This window comes from Leptodactylus fuscus, chromosome 5 (genome assembly GCF_031893055.1).
Source record: "Leptodactylus fuscus isolate aLepFus1 chromosome 5, aLepFus1.hap2, whole genome shotgun sequence".
NCBI classification, from domain to species: Eukaryota; Metazoa; Chordata; class Amphibia; order Anura; family Leptodactylidae; genus Leptodactylus; species Leptodactylus fuscus.
Genome location: NC_134269.1, coordinates 27,394,464 through 27,412,452, shown reverse-complemented (window position 1 = coordinate 27,412,452; position 17,989 = coordinate 27,394,464). Strand labels below are relative to the sequence as shown.

The 17,989-nt window shown below is 45.6% G+C and overlaps 2 protein-coding genes across 2 annotated transcripts; both read left to right on the top strand.

Moving 5' to 3' along the window:
* Nucleotides 1-3,370: 3,370 nt before the first annotated feature.
* On the top strand, nt 3,371-4,321 carry LOC142202790 (olfactory receptor 5V1-like). The gene has a single exon (XM_075273108.1). The coding sequence runs from the start codon at nt 3,371-3,373 to the stop codon at nt 4,319-4,321; it is 951 nt and encodes a 316-aa protein (XP_075129209.1).
* An 11,959-nt stretch (nt 4,322-16,280) lies between these two features.
* On the top strand, nt 16,281-17,538 carry LOC142202788 (olfactory receptor 13D1-like). The gene is made up of 2 exons (XM_075273106.1): nt 16,281-17,186; nt 17,473-17,538. Exons 1-2 carry the CDS (start codon nt 16,281-16,283, stop codon nt 17,536-17,538), a joined length of 972 nt encoding a protein of 323 aa, XP_075129207.1.
* The last annotated feature ends 451 nt before the right edge of the window (nt 17,539-17,989 follow it).

The following is a 17,989-nucleotide window of genomic DNA, read 5'->3' as shown; positions in this document are numbered from 1 at the left end:
TTTCATGGAAATCCCTGTCAGTTTGCGATTTTCGCAAGCTAACTTTTCCCCATAGAAATGCATTGGCCAGTGCTGATTGGCCAGAGTACGGAACTCGACCAATCAGCGCTGGCTCTGCTGGAGGAGGCGGAGTCTAAGATAGCTCCACACCAGTCTCCATTCAGGTCCGACCTTAGACTCCGCCTCCTCCGGCAGAGCCAGCGCTGATTGGCCGAAGGCTGGCCAATGCATTCCTATGCGAATGCAGACTTAGCAGTGCTGAGTCAGTTTTGCTCAACTACACATCTGATGCACACTCGGCACTGCTACATCAGATGTAGCAATCTGATGTAGCAGAGCCGAGGGTGCACTAGAACCCCTGTGCAAACTCAGTTCACGCTAATAGAATGCATTGGCCAGCGCTGATTGGCCAATGCATTCTATTAGCCCGATGAAGTAGAGCTGAATGTGTGTGCTAAGCACACACATTCAGCACTGCTTCATCAAGCCAATACAATGCATTAGCCAGTGCTGATTGGCCAGAGTACGGAATTCGGCCAATCAGCGCTGGCCAATGCATTCTATTAGCCCGATGAAGTAGAGCTGAATGTGTGTGCTAAGCACACACATTCAGCTCTACTTCATCGGGCTAATAGAATGCATTGGCCAGCGCTGATTGGCCAGAGTACGGAACTCGACCAATCAGCGCTGGCTCTGCTGGAGGAGGCGGAGTCTAAGGTCGGACCTGAATGGAGACTGGTGTGGAGCGATCTTAGACTCCGCCTCCTCCAGCAGAGCCAGCGCTGATTGGCCGAATTCCGTACTCTGGCCAATCAGCACTGGCTAATGCATTGTATTGGCGTGATGAAGCAGTGCTGAATGTGTGTGCTTAGCACACACATTCAGCTCTACTTCATCGGGCTAATAGAATGCATTGGCCAGCGCTGATTGGCCGAATTCCGTACTCTGGCCAATCAGTGCTGGCCAATGCATTCTATTAGCTTGATGAAGCAGAGTGTGCACAAGGGTTCAAGCGCACCCTCGGCTCTGATGTAGGAGAGCCGAGGGTGCACTTGAACCCTTGTGCACCCTCAGCTCTGCTACATCAGAGCCGAGGGTGCGCTTGAACCCTTGTGCACACTCTGCTTCATCAAGCTAATAGAATGCATTGGCCAGCGCTGATTGGCCAATGTATTCTATTAGCCTGATGAAGTAGAGCTGAATGTGTGTGCTAAGCACACACATTCAGCTCTACTTCATCGGGCTAATAGAATGCATTGGCCAGCGCTGATTGGCCAGAGTACGGAACTCGACCAATCAGCGCTGGCTCTGCTGGAGGAGGCGGAGTCTAAGATCGCTCCACACCAGTCTCCATTCAGGTCCGACCTTAGACTCCGCCTCCTCCAGCAGAGCCAGCGCTGATTGGCCGAATTCCGTACTCTGGCCAATCAGCACTGGCTAATGCATTGTATTGGCTTGATGAAGCAGTGCTGAATGTGTGTGCTTAGCACACACATTCAGCTCTACTTCATCGGGCTAATAGAATGCATTGGCCAATCAGCGCTGGCCAATGCATTCTATTAGCGTGAACTGAGTTTGCACAGGGGTTCTAGTGCACCCTCGGCTCTGCTACATCAGATTGCTACATCTGATGTAGCAGTGCCGAGTGTGCATCAGATGTGTAGTTGAGCAAAACTGACTCAGCACTGCTAAGTCTCTGCATTCGCATAGGAATGCATTGGCCAGCCTTCGGCCAATCAGCGCTGGCTCTGCCGGAGGAGGCGGAGTCTAAGGTCGGACCTGAATGGAGACTGGTGTGGAGCGATCTTAGACTCCGCCTCCTCCAGCAGAGCCAGCGCTGATTGGTCGAGTTCCGTACTCTGGCCAATCAGCGCTGGCCAATGCATTCTATTAGCCCGATGAAGTAGAGCTGAATGTGTGTGCTTAGCACACACATTCAGCTCTACTTCATCAGGCTAATAGAATACATTGGCCAATCAGCGCTGGCCAATGCATTCTATTAGCTTGATGAAGCAGAGTGTGCACAAGGGTTCAAGCGCACCCTCGGCTCTGATGTAGCAGAGCTGAGGGTGCACAAGGGTTCAAGTGCACCCTCGGCTCTCCTACATCAGAGCCGAGGGTGCGCTTGAACCCTTGTGCAGCCTCGGCTCTGCTACATCAGAGCCGAGGGTGCGCTTGAACCCTTGTGCACACTCTGCTTCATCAAGCTAATAGAATGCATTGGCCAGCACTGATTGGCCAGAGTACGGAATTCGGCCAATCAGCGCTGGCCAATGCATCCCTATGGGAAAAAGTTTATCTCACAAAAATCACAATTAAACACCCGATAGAGCCCCAAAAAGTTATTTTTAATAACATTCCCCCCTAAATAAAGGTTATCCCTAGCTATCCCTGCCTGTACAGCTATCCCTGTCTCATAGTCACAAAGTTCACATTCTCATATGACCCGGATTTGAAATCCACTATTCGTCTAAAATGGAGGTCACCTGATTTCGGCAGCCAATGACTTTTTCCAATTTTTTTCAATGCCCCCAGTGTCGTAGTTCCTGTCCCACCTCCCCTGCGCTGTTATTGGTGCAAAAAAGGCGCCAGGGAAGGTGGGAGGGGAATCGAATTTTGGCGCACTTTACCACGTGGTGTTCGATTCGATTCGAACATGGCGAACACCCTGATATCCGATCGAACATGTGTTCGATAGAACACTGTTCGCTCATCTCTATTAGCGAGATAACAGAGGTTATAAGCATATTGAAAGAATGTGTTTGCCACATATTGGTCCAAAATTTAGGGATGAGAAAGCTGACCGCGCGCTGGGTGCCAAGATTGCTCACTCTGGACCAAAAATGTGTTCAGATGAACATTTGCAAAGCTCTGTTGGCGCAGTTTAGTCCCTGTTTTGACTGTGTTTTTGTTTCTGGGTTGTAATGGTGTATCCAAGTTTCATCCACAGTGATTAATCAGTGTCAAAACTCTGATTTATTGCTTTGACGGTGGTACGCTACACTACAACTGTCAAAGAAAAACTGGTGCAAAATGGCTGAAATGTTTGTAAGTTCATTCCAACGCATGTGCAAACACATTCCTCAACTTTGGTTGACGAGTGTTGCCATCTACATGTGGAGGTCGGAAACTTTTCAGACTACCCTCGTACAATATATATATATATATATATATATATATATATATATATATATATATATATATATATACTGCTTCTATGCTATATCTATACTGTATCTATACTAATATATATATATATATATATATATATATATATATATATATATATATATATACTGTATGTATACTGCTACTTATACTCTATAAATATATTCCCCCAGGAACATTTATTTGGACTTTACTAGAAAAGATGGTTGAAAATGTCCAGAACTGCTCAATCGGTAAAGGTTTCCATCTCCTGGCATTTACCACCTATGACAATCTTCAGCCGTACATTTTCGCGGGTATTCTATTAGTGTATGTGCTTTGTGTTTTTGGGAATATCTTTATCACTGTGATTGTCTGTCTCTCCCCCTCGCTGCATACACCCATGTATTATTTCCTATGTAACCTCACAGTCCTGGACATCATATATGTCTCTGTTATCTTACCAAAGCTTATGGTGATCACTATCACAGGTGATATCCGCATCTCTTTCCCAGGATGCTTTGCACAACTATTTTTTTACGTGTTTTGCATTGGGACGGAATTTTTCATCCTGGCGTCTATGGCCTATGACCGATATGTGGCCATTTGTATCCCTTTACGCTACATGCTTATTATAGATCTTAAGACTTGTGTTTCGCTATCTGTCTTCTCCTTCAGCCTTGGGGTGCTCAATGCTTTAATGTATCCTCTGCTTATCTCCAAATTATCCTTCGCCAATTCTAATAAAATCAACCACTTTTTTTGTCATATGAAATCCATATTGAAGCTCCGCCCAACACAAGGAGCAAATATCGACCTTCTGATAACCATAGACGGCGTTGCTTTAGGATTCTCCACCTTCTTGCTAATTCTTATTTCATACATGTTTATCATCTCCACCATTCTGAAGATCAAGACGTTATCTGGGAGATTTAAGGCTTTTTCCAGTTGTTCTTCTCACCTCACTGTGGTCCTATTATTCTGCTTAACATCTCTCACCCTTAATATGAAACCCGAAAACGAACTGACAAAGGAACAAGATAAAATTCTCTCCATGTTGTATATTGCCGTTGTTCCACTCTTGAACCCAATGGTGTACAGCTTAAGAAATAAGGAAGTTCTAAAAGCCATTAGTAACAATATTTCCAAATTCCATGCACATTTGGAATTCTGATGTATAATGGACACGTAAAGCAGAATATTCCATTTCCAATGTCTATATAACTGTACCATGAAAATAAATGTCTCTTAACCCCTTCCCGCCGAGGGCATTTTTCGATTTTCACTTTTCGTTTTTTCCTTTCCAAACCCCATAACTTTTTTAATTTCTCCGCTCTCAGAGCCATATGAGGTCTTAATGTTTGCAGGACAAATTTTTCTTCGTGATGCCGCCACTAATTATTCTGTGCAATGGACTGGGAAGCTGAAAAAAAAATTCAGAATGGGGGGGATTTGAAGAGAAAGGGCAAAGCAATTACCCATTGAATAAATGTGATCAGAGAACAACTGGGAAGAGCAATAATAACTAGAGCAAGGCAGAATATGCAAATCTGACTTCCATGATGTAATTAGGATGCCAGTGCCTCAAGTATGCACACCAATAGAGGGCGCTGACTGAGAATGTGCAAGCCTAACTTCCATGATGTAATTAGGAAGACAGAGCCTCAATCAAGCAACCTATAGAGGGCGCTCCCTTTAACATCATGCCGACCTTCTCAGAGGCCTTTGTTTGCAATGATGTTGGGATTTAACCAGATACAGTCTCTCAGCCAAGGACAGCTGTTTTGATGTGTTGCATCTCATCAGCTTGGCGCAGAGAGGACTGATCTGGCAGAGGTGAGAGGCTTAGACAGGGTTGAGGGGATATTGTCACTCTATAGGGAGAGACCACCATATAGGTATGTGGAGTCTTATTAAGCCATGAGCACTCCACTGCAAAGGAACATGGGAAGAATATGCAAATCTGACTTCCATGATGTAATTAGGAAGCCAGTGCCTCAAGTATGCACACCAATAGAGGGCGCTGACTGAGAATGTGCAAGTCTATCTTCCATGATGTAATTAGGAAGATAGTATCTGGTTAAATCCCAACATCATAGCAAACAAAGGCCTCTGAGAAGGTCGGCATGATGTTAAAGGGAGCACCCTCTATTGGATGTCTTGACTGAGACTCTGTCTTTCTAATTACATCATGGAAGATAGACTTGCACATTCTCAGTCAGCGCCCTCTATTGGTGTGCATACTTGAGGCACTGGCATCCTAATTGGATGAATGATAATCTTCTTGGTTTCTCTTCTCTATGTGGAATATTAGATTGAGTGGTTTGTGCCACAGCCGTGTCGAGAGCCCTTGCAGGGATAACCTTTTTCCTCAAATTTATCATGAATCTCTGATTACGTATAGCAGTTTAATCAATGGTTATATCTACCCACATAAACTAGGACTTGGGATACTGATTGTTTTGTGGCAAGAAGATGAAAGCTGCTATAGTGGAGAAGACCATTTTTGCTGGTATCCGTTGTGTAAAGGTCTGAGTGGGGTTTACCATCATTGTTTTTAAAGAGGACCTTTCATGGTTTGGGGCACAGGCAGTTCTATATACTGCTGGAAAGCTGACAGTGCGCTGAATTCAGCGCACTGTCGGCTTTCCCGATCTGTGCCCCGGGTGAAGAGCTATCGGTCCCGGTACCGTAGCTCTTTACAGTCAGAAGGGCATTCCTGACAGTCTGTCAGGTACGTCCTTCTGCCCTGCAGCGCCTATAGCGCTGTAATGTGTGAGCGTGGAGGAACGCCCCCTCCCTCTGCTCACAGTGCTCATCCATAGATGAGTATTATCAGGAAGGGAGAGGGCGTTCCTTCCCGCTCACACATTACAGCGCTATAGGCGCTGCTGTGAAGAAGGACGTACCTGACTGTCAGGAACGCCCTTCTGACTGTAAAGAGCTATGGTACCGGGACCAATAGCGCTTTACACCGGGCACAGATTGGGAAAGCCGACTGCGCTGAATTCAGCAGAATATAGAACTAACTGTGCCCCGGACCATGAAAGGTCCTCTTTATTAGTTAGGGTGTGTAAGAAATTAATACGTTTGTCATCATGATGTAGTGTAAATTGGAGTACTGGCCAAATACTGTTTAGATGTTTAGTGAAGTGAAGAAGTGCGGCCACATCCCCAGTCCAAATGCTAAATATATCATCAATGCCAGGAAAAACTGTTATTGAAGAAACAGTGGCCACTGGAGGTAGATTTAGGAAAATACACAGATCTCTAGGGCTAGTTCACACGTAAAAATCTCCTGGCTTATTTTGGTCCTGAAAAAAAACGCTTCCTAATTAGGAAGCTTTTTTTTTTTTTTTACCTTGCCAAGCTTTTTTTGGAGCATTTTTTTGCAAAAACATCTTTCAAAAAAAGCCAGGCTGTTCTCCCCTCCCATAAAGTGAGTGGGCTGAAAAAAACGCTAGCGTGAAAAAAACGCTAGCGTAAATAAAAACCCCGCGGTTTTCACCTCCCATTCACTTCTATTGCTTTCTTCAGGCGGAAAACGGCCGAAGAAAGGTCATGTCGCTTCTTTTTCTGCTAGCAGAAAAAAAAGCTAGCAGAAAAAATCAGCCTCTTTGCCCACGTGTGAACTAGCCCTACTCTGAACTATTGTGTAGCAATTCCACTCCTCACCACTGGAGGCTGCTGTGTTTATCCTAGGATTTGTCCTTAGCAAAGATGACCAATGTGAAGCCATCTTGTTTCCTGTTTGGGCCTATTTATAACCATGAGGAATTCAACCATTGCTTGTGTATTGTGACTTGTTCCAGTCGCCTGCTCCCCAGAATTGTCTTGCCCAGACTGTTTCTACCCTCCACTATATTATCACCTTGTGATTCCCACTTCAAGCCCCACCACAGATTACAACTTTACCATTCCTAACTACGCCTGGCTTATTCCATATGGCCACCGGATTCTAGCCGTGTCTACTAGTATCGGAGCAAAGGCTTAGCTGAGGTGTAAATGAAAGGAACATGGATGTTTCAAGGAGGAAAGATTTACTATTTCTGACCAGGGTTGTTACTATACTGTTAGTAAACTGTATGAGCCATCACCAGTCGTGTCCTTTAACATGTGGATGGAGCCTGGACATATAAAGTTAGCCTGAAACGGCATCATATCATGTGGGATAATGTGGGAGCGGGGACAGAGGAGGGTTCATTTTATGTTTCTAGTTACAGTACAGAAGGGTTTACATTAGGAATTGTGATAGTGTAGTGTCCCAGTACACTCCTTCTTGCCATTATAATAGTTGTATGCTATGTAATGTAATGGTTCTCAAAATGTACTAATACTGAGTATCACTATCTATTGTATAATCTGTATTTCCTGTGTGCATACATTGTGTTTATTGCCATGTACTATTCTGCTGCCACCTATGTTTCACTCTATGTAGGTGCATGTGATATAGGATCCCAATCACTCCATACACAGCACGAGCTTCTGTAGAAGTTTCTAGCAAGCTGTGGGTGGGGACTTTAGCCCCGCCTTCCTCTTAGAAGGGGAAAGGAAAGCAGAGCAGCCATGTTGTAGAGAGTGCAGTGTGTGAGGTAACAGCACCTGCTGCTACTCCAACTCCAGGCAGGACCTTCAGATTCCTCCTGCCAAACCCTAGGAGCTACATGGTGAATCTCACAGCCCATGTAAGATACAGAGTCTCCTAGGACCATTCACCAGTCCATACAGAGGGGATAATACCGCCATACTGCTACTGCCTCCAAGAAGGAGAGAACCTGACAGAAAGGAGCAGCTATAGAGGAGCCTTTCTGCATTCCTGGACCTAAAGAAGGCCTCCGGCCAAGTCCAGTGCTCCGTGGTTTCCAGGCCACGTGTATTAGGTCTGCATCCGGCTATTGGATACCGCGACCCAGTAACCGTGAGTAACTACATACACCCCAAATTAGTCACCCGCCGGGAGCCAACCGGTGAAGATCCCTCTTCTGTAGCTATAACCTGGACTGTGTCTCCTCAATACCCTAAATACCAAATCTGAGGAAAGTTGTGTCAGCATCAGCCATTACCTGTCAGCTTACAAGGGAATCCTGTATCAGATGCACCCTACTGTAATGTACATGAGACTGTATCACTGTGAGGTATGGCGGCACTATATGGTAGTCCTCTTCACATGCACCTGCTGTATTGTACATGGGACTGTATCACTGGGAGGTATGGCTGCACTATATGGTAGTCCTCCGTACACGCACCCACTGTATTGTACATGAGGCTGTATCACTGGGAGGTATGGCGGCACTATATGGTAGTCCTCTTCACATGCACCTGCTGTATTGTACATGAGACTGTATCACTGGGAGGTATGGCGGCCTATATGGGAATCCTCCTCACATGCACCCACTGTATTGTACAAGAGACTGTATCACTGGGAGGTATGGCGGCACTATATGGTAGTCCTCCTCTCATGATCCTGCTGTATTGTACATGAGGCTGTATCACTGGGAGGTATGGCGGCACTATATGGTAGTCCTCCTCACATGCACCCGCTGTATTGTACATGAGACTGTATCACTGTGAGGTATGGCGGCACTATATGGTAGTCCTCCTCACATGCACCCGCTGTATTGTACATGAGACTGTATCACTGGGAGGTATGGCGGCACTATATGGGAATCCTCCTCACATGCACCCACTGTATTGTACAAGAGACTGTATCACTGGGAGGTATGGCGGCACTATATGGTAGTCCTCCTCACATGCACCTGCTGTATTGTACATGAGGCTGTATCACTGGGAGGTATGGCGGCACTATATGGTAGTCCTCCTCACATGCACCCTGCTGTATTGTACATGAGGCTGTATCACTGTGAGGTATGGCTGCACTATATGGGAATCCTCCTCACATGCACCCGCTGTATTGTACATGAGACTGTATCACTGTGAGGTATGGCGGCACTATATGGTAGTCCTCCTCACATGCACCTGCTGTATTGTACATGAGGCTGTATCACTGTGAGGTATGGCGGCACTATATGGGAATCCTCCTCACATGCACCCACTGTATTGTACATGAGGCTGTATCACTGTGAGGTATGGCGGCACTATATGGGAATCCTCCTCACATGCACCCGCTGTATTGTACATGAGGCTGTATCACTGGGAGGTATGGCGGCCTATATGGGAATCCTCCTCACATGCACCCACTGTATTGTACATGAGACTGTATCACTGGGAGGTATGGCGGCACTATATGGTAGTCCTCCTCACATGCACCTGCTGTATTGTACATGAGGCTGTATCACTGTCAGGTATGGCGGCACTATATGGGAATCCTCCTCACATGCACCCGCTGTATTGTACATGAGGCTGTATCACTGGGAGGTATGGCGGCACTATATGGTAGTCCTCCTCACATGCACCCGCTGTATTGTACATGAGACTGTATCACTGGGAGGTATGGCGGCAGTATATGGTAGCCCTCCTCACATGCACCCGCTGTATTGTACATGAGGCTGTATCACTGGGAGGTATGGCGGCACTATATGGTAGTCCTCCTCACATGCACCCGCTGTATTGTACATGAGACTGTATCACTGTGAGGTATGGCGGCACTATATGGGAATCCTCCTCACATGCACCCACTGTATTGTACATGAGACTGTATCACTGGGAGGTATGGCTGCACTATATGGTAGTCCTCCTCACATGCACCCGCTGTATTGTACATGAGGCTGTATCACTGGGAGGTATGGCTGCACTATATGGGAATCCTCCTCACATGCACCCGCTGTATTGTACATGAGGCTGTATCACTGTGAGGTATGGCGGCACTATATGGGAATCCTCCTCACATGCACCCGCTGTATTGTACATGAGGCTGTATCACTGTGAGGTATGGCGGCACTATATGGTAGTCCTCCTCACATGCACCCGCTGTATTGTACATGAGACTGTATCACTGGGAGGTATGGCGGCACTATATGGGAATCCTCCTCACATGCACCCACTGTATTGTACATGAGACTGTATCACTGGGAGGTATGGCGGCACTATATGGTAGTCCTCCTCACATGCACCCGCTGTATTGTACATGAGGCTGTATCACTGTGAGGTATGGCTGCACTATATGGTAGTCCTCCTCACATACACCCGCTGTATTGTACATGAGGCTGTATCACTGGGAGGTATGGCGGCCTATATGGGAATCCTCCTCACATGCACCCACTGTATTGTACATGAGACTGTATCACTGGGAGGTACGGCTGCACTATATGGTAGTCCTCCTCACATGCACCTGCTGTATTGTACATGAGGCTGTATCACTGGGAGGTATGGCGGCACTATATGGTAGTCCTCCTCACATACACCCGCTGTATTGTACATGAGGCTGTATCACTGGGAGGTATGGCGGCACTATATGGTAGTCCTCCTCACATGCACCCTGCTGTATTGTACATGAGGCTGTATCACTGTGAGGTATGGCGGCACTATATGGTAGTCCTCCTCACATGCACCCTGCTGTATTGTACATGAGGCTGTATCACTGTGAGGTATGGCTGCACTATATGGTAGTCCTCCTCACATACACCCGCTGTATTGTACATGAGGCTGTATCACTGGGAGGTATGGCGGCCTATATGGGAATCCTCCTCACATGCACCCACTGTATTGTACATGAGACTGTATCACTGGGAGGTACGGCTGCACTATATGGTAGTCCTCCTCACATGCACCCGCTGTATTGTACATGAGGCTGTATCACTGGGAGGTATGGCGGCCTATATGGGAATCCTCCTCACATGCACCCACTGTATTGTACATGAGACTGTATCACTGGGAGGTACGGCTGCACTATATGGTAGTCCTCCTCACATGCACCTGCTGTATTGTACATGAGGCTGTATCACTGGGAGGTATGGCGGCACTATATGGTAGTCCTCCTCACATGCACCTGCTGTATTGTACATGAGACTGTATCACTGTGAGGTATGGCGGCACTATATGGTAGTCCTCCTCACATGCACCCGCTGTATTGTACATGAGGCTGTATCACTGTGAGGTATGGCTGCACTATATGGTAGTCCTCCTCACATACACCTGCTGTATTGTACATGAGGCTGTATCACTGGGAGGTATGGCGGCCTATATGGGAATCCTCCTCACATGCACCCACTGTATTGTACATGAGACTGTATCACTGGGAGGTACGGCTGCACTATATGGTAGTCCTCCTCACATGCACCCGCTGTATTGTACATGAGGCTGTATCACTGGGAGGTATGGCGGCCTATATGGGAATCCTCCTCACATGCACCCACTGTATTGTACATGAGACTGTATCACTGGGAGGTACGGCTGCACTATATGGTAGTCCTCCTCACATGCACCTGCTGTATTGTACATGAGGCTGTATCACTGGGAGGTATGGCGGCACTATATGGTAGTCCTCCTCACATGCACCTGCTGTATTGTACATGAGGCTGTATCACTGGGAGGTATGGCGGCACTATATGGTAGTCCTCCTCACATGCACCTGCTGTATTGTACATGAGACTGTATCACTGGGAGGTATGGCGGCACTATATGGGAATCCTCCTCACATGCACCCGCTGTATTGTACATGAGACTGTATCACTGGGAGGTATGGCGGCACTATATGGTAGTCCTCCTCACATGCACCTGCTGTATTGTACATGAGGCTATATCACTGTGAGGTATGGCGGCACTATATGGTAGTCCTCCTCACATGCACCCGCTGTATTGTACATGAGACTGTATCACTGTGAGGTATTGCTGCACTATATGGTAGTCCTCCTCACATGCACCTGCTGTATTGTACATGAGGCTGTATCACTGTGAGGTATGGCGGCAGTATATGGTAGTCCTCCTCACATGCACCTGCTGTATTGTACATGAGGCTGTATCACTGGGAGGTATGGCTGCACTATATGGTAGTCCTCCTCACATGCACCCGCTGTATTGTACATGAGACTGTATCACTGTGAGGTATGGCGGCAGTATATGGTAGTCCTCCTCACATGCACCCTGCTGTATTGTACATGAGGCTGTATCACTGTGAGGTATGGCGGCACTATATGGTAGTCCTCCTCACATGCACCCGCTGTATTGTACATGAGACTGTATCACTGGGAGGTATGGCGGCACTATATGGTAGTCCTCCTCACATGCATCCGCTGTATTGTACATGAGACTGTATCACTGTGAGGTATGGTGTCACTATATGGTAGTCCTCCTCACATACACCCGCTGTATTGTACATGAGACTGTATCACTGTGAGGTATGGCGGCACTATATGGTAGTCCTCCTCACATGCACCCGCTGTATTGTACATGAGACTGTATCACTGGGAGGTATGGCGGCACTATATGGTAGTCCTCCTCTCATGCACCCGCTGTATTGTACATGAGACTGTATCACTGGGAGGTATGGCGGCACTATATGGTAGTCCTCCTCTCATGATCCTGCTGTATTGTACATGAGGCTGTATCACTGTCAGGTATGGCGGCAGTATATGGTAGTCCTTCTCACATGCACCCGCTGTATTGTACATGAGACTGTATCACTGTGAGGTATGGCGGCAGTATATGGTAGTCCTTCTCACATGCACCCACTGTATTGTACATGAGACTGTATCACTGTGAGGTATGGCGGCAGTATATGGTAGTCCTTCTCACATGCACCCGCTGTATTGTACATGAGACTGTATCACTGGGAGGTATGGCGGCACTATATGGTAATCCTCCGCACATACCCTCGCTATATTGTACATGAGACTGTATCACTATGAGGTATGGCGGCTCTATATGGTAGTCCTCCGCACATACCCTCGCTATATTGTACATGAGACTGTATCACTGTGAGGTATTGCTGCACCTTATGGTAGTCCTCCTCACATACACCCGCTGTATTGTACATGAGACTGTATCACTGTGAGGTATGGCGGCAGTATATGGGAATCCTTCTCACATGCACCCGCTGTATTGTACATGAGACTGTATCACTGTGAGGTATGGCGGCACTATATGGTAGTCCTCCTCACATACACCCGCTGTATTGTACATGAGACTGTATCACTGTGAGGTATGGCGGCAGTATATGGTAGTCCTCCTCACATACACCCGCTGTATTGTACATGAGACTGTATCACTGTGACGTATGGCGGCACTATATGGTAGTCCTCCTCACATACACCCGCTGTATTGTACATGAGACTGTATCACTATGAGGTATGGCGGCTCTATATGGTAGTCCTCCTCACATACACCCGCTGTATTGTACATGAGACTGTATCACTGTGAGGTATGGCGGCCTATATGGGAATCCTCCTCACATACACCCGCTGTATTGTACATGAGACTGTATCACTGGGAGGTATGGCGGCACTATATGGTAGTCCTCCTCACATACACCCGCTGTATTGTACATGAGACTGTATCACTGTGAGGTATGGCGGCACTATATGGTAGTCCTCCTCACATACACCCGCTGTATTGTACATGAGACTGTATCACTATGAGGTATGGCGGCTCTATATGGTAGTCCTCCGCACATGCACCCACTGTATTGTACATGAGACTGTATCACTGGGAGGTATGGCTGCACTATATGGTAGTCCTCCTCACATGCACCCGCTGTATTGTACATGAGACTGTATCACTATGAGGTATGGCGGCTCTATATGGTAGTCCTCCGCACATGCACCCGCTGTATTGTACATGAGACTGTATCACTGTGAGGTATTGCTGCACCTTATGCTAGTCCTCAGTAAAGAAACTTTTGGTTAACAAAGGACTGTGTCTTTTGCTATCCTTCTTTTGACAATTGACTTGCTGTGTGTCCTATGAGAGGTGCCCCACAGTCTGGACCACCACTACAGCTACCGTGACCATTATAACATCTCATCTATCAGAGGGACTACTACCCCCATTAGGTCCTACTATAACACCTGCATCCCTTGGGATACCACAATAGGTCTGTCTGAAAATATCACAAAAAGAAAATGACCTGGCTCCCATATGTAAAAGACCCCAGAGGGGGCTGGAGGTAGACATTTGCAGCTCTTACCCAGACACCAACCAGTGAGGTGGTGGAGGTTAATGAACAAGAAAATAAAATCCCAGGATATCTATAGAGCGCTACTGTGTGACATGATTGTAAAACAAAGTATTGCAAATTTTGGTAAATTTTCTGTGTTTCAGAAATAATTTAGGGCTAAATAGTTTGAGTTTACTGAGCGTATTATCCAAGTGATGTCATAGCGCTAGTAGTGAGTGACGGTGTTAGTAATTTATTATGATCTTGGGGTAGGCAACGTTCATCATTTTTTTAGTATAAATATGGCGACTTTTGCTTGACCATTTCAGTGACTGTTTGGTTTAGGACTTATTACTGTTTTGGTCTGGATTGTATGAAGCCATTATATGACACCCCTAAATATCTATGGAACCCTAATTAGAGATGAGCCAGTACTATTCAAAATGGTAGTTACGAATAGCATGCTCCCATAGGAATGAATGCTAGTGGCCGGCGCACAAGGGATTAAGTGGCAGGACGCTGGCCCCGGATGGGTGCCGGCTGCGTCCATTCATTCCTATGGGAGCATGCTATTCGAAACTGCCGTTTCGAATAGTGTTCGCTTATCTCTAACCCTAATGTACACTTGTGCTACAATGTAATGAAAACCAAGGCTTCAATAGAGATCAGTCATATTGTACAGTAGGACAAACCTAGAAACAGTTAACCGCTCTACGTTTTCCCTTCTGCCATCATCTCACTGGGCCTAAATTCCCAATCCACTTATAACATAATATAATAGACTGTTCTGCGCTCCTCCTGGCTTCCAAGCCAAAGAGAACAGAAAGGAGGCTTTCGCTACGTGATTCCAAGGTGCTCCATTAAATGTGCATTATTTTGTATACCAATGTCATTACATAACCTGAACATTTCATTGATGTCCTTACAAGCAGGGATTTACTTACAGTGTACAAATGTGTATGTGGTTGGCAACAGTACATATGGTCTCTCTCTACTTTTTTGGGGTTTTTTTACAGCTTATCCATTTCGACATATAATACATACAGAAAGTATTCAGATCTCATCTTCTCCCAAATTTCTACCTTTGTTCTAATACAGAATTTACTTATTGTTTATCACATTGTGACGAGGAAATTTCAGGTTTCGAAAAATTTGTGTAAATGTATTAAAAATAAAAATCTGAAATATCACATTTACATAAATTTACAGACGCTCTTATTGCTATCTGTTGAGGCACCTTTTTTATGTGCATTGTGAGCCCCATATTGGGATTTTTTCTTCTTTTTCACCTTTCAGTATGACTTTGTAGAATGGGAGGAAATCCAAGCAAACACGGTGAGAACATAAAAACTCTTTGCAGATGTTGTTCCTGGCAGGATTCAAACCCAGGACTCTAGCGCTGCAGGGCTGCAGTGCTAACCACTGAGCCACCATGTTGTCCCCCTGTTGAGGCACCTTCTGTATTAGACATTCCGTCCCCTCGCCAGTTTTTCTCCAGATCCTCTATATGTTTGGTAGGTCTCAGTTTTCAGTTCGTGGTTGGGATACTCAAAGACATGAACAAGTCGGCTCTGCCAGCGGGATTCAGTCAGAGCTGACTTCACATGCGGGAGGCCATTTTTTTTTTTTTTTGTGGCCACTTACTCAAGCATGTGCAGTGTGCTCCTGTAGTTCTATGGCCGTCCGCATGTGAAGTCGGCTCTGCCCGAGGCCCGCTGGAAGAGACAACTTGTGCATCCCCCCTCGCGCCGGAAGAGGACATGTGAAGACACGTGAAGAGGCCGTTGCTGAAGAAGAGGGAGGCAGCACTGGAGAGAGTTCTCTCACAGCATTAGGGACCGCCTCAGTGCTGCAAGAGAACTCATTTGCATACCAACAAAAACCGGGATTTCAAGCGAAAGGCGGCGCGGAGAAGACATAAAAAGGTAGGAGAAGAATAGCCTTTCTTAAGGCTATTCTGACGTGTTAGTGAGAAATAAAAGGAGTGTGAATGATAGGATCCCTTTAAGGTTACCTTATAGTAAAGGTTTTGATATCATGTAAATAGTCACGAATATCATATTTGTATCTGTAGGTCCAAAATATGAATGATTGCCCAAATGCTAGTTCTGAACATGAATTTTACATTGTCGCCTTTTCAATGTCTTTAGTGACACAACTTGAGCTATTTTTAGGATTATTGATTATTTATTTGATGATTTTTGGGGGGAATTTGATAATTATTATTCTTGTATGTTTGGTACCAAAATTACACACCCCAATGTATTTCTTCCTGTGTAACCTCGCTGCTCTCGATATCACATCCACCTCTACAAGTATTCCTAACCTACTTACAATAACACTATCCCAAAATCATAAGATCTCATTTCCTGGCTGTATGACCCAGATGTTTTTCTTCATCTTATGCGGTGATGGTGAAATGTTCATGCTGACGACAATGGCCTATGACCGCTATGTGGCGGTATGTAAGCCCTTACTATATCACACTATAATGAGAAAGAATGTCTACATTGTAATGGCGGCCTCCATATGGATAGTTAGCGCTCTAAATTCTCTATCACATACAATACTTACTGCCATATTACAATTCTGTTTTTCACATGATATTAATAATTTCTTCTGTGATCTGAATTCAGTGGTCGTTCTTTCCTCCTCAGACATCACAAGCAGGAAGGTTTTCATGTTCTCTGAAGCCATTCTTATTCCTCTTATACAGTTCCTTCTCATTATTGTCTCATATGTCTTCATCTTCACCGCCATATTGAAGATCCGTTCCTCGGCAGGACGTATGAAAGCTTTCTCCAGCTGCACCTCCCATCTCATCACTGTTATATTATTCTATGGGCCATGTATATTCCTGTACATGAAACCTCAATCTGAAGACTCTAAAGACCAGGACATGTTACTATCGATGCTTTATCTGGTTGTGGTTCCAATGTTGAATCCTCTGGTCTACAGTCTGAGAAATAAGGAGGTTTGGGCGGCCATTGTAGCACTATTTAAAGGCAAAACCAAAAAATTCTAAAGTACTAGACTGAATAATCAGAGTACTGACCATTTTCTATCTACAGATCTGATGACTTCTGCACTGCCAGATTGTGCACGTGAGTCATTCATGGTTTATGGGCAGCGGCACTTTTAGAAGACCATGTCAACCATCTAGAGATTCCAAAGAAAATTTAGAAGACAGCTTACTGTTGGGTGCACAACAGAAACATTTCTTTCATAGAAGTTCAGGAGATAAGAAGTGGAAATCTTCAATCTTCTCTTTGAAGATGGAGGTAGAAGTGCAGATCAGGAACCCCTCAGTAAATATCAGGTTTGTAAGCCTGTTGACCTGACTACACATGAATAGACAGAATACATTAGATAAAGGCCATTCTATTTCCATGTAGTGATTAGAGATAGGGAAAACCTCTTTGTTTCCAAATATTCACGTGACTGCCATGTCAGAGGAGAGCCGCATCATGGCGGCACCCATAGCTGTGTATACAGTGCTCATCGAGCGCCGTGTACACCGCAATCGGGAATTCAGGGATGATAATAAACCTTCTCTAGGGCATGATTTAGTGCAGCTACTGAAAACTGAAATGACGTACCGGTATGTCCCTGCAGAACAAGGCAGCCACTATCTGGACATATCTATCCAATGGCGGTCCGAAAGTGGTTAAAGACCCAGTATATGCTGTACTATTACAGTGGATGTTGAGAAAGGGTTAAAAGGAAACATAGTCCCGACCATCTAATTTCAGTTTAGAAAGCTCATTCCATATGCCCTCAAAATGATAAAAG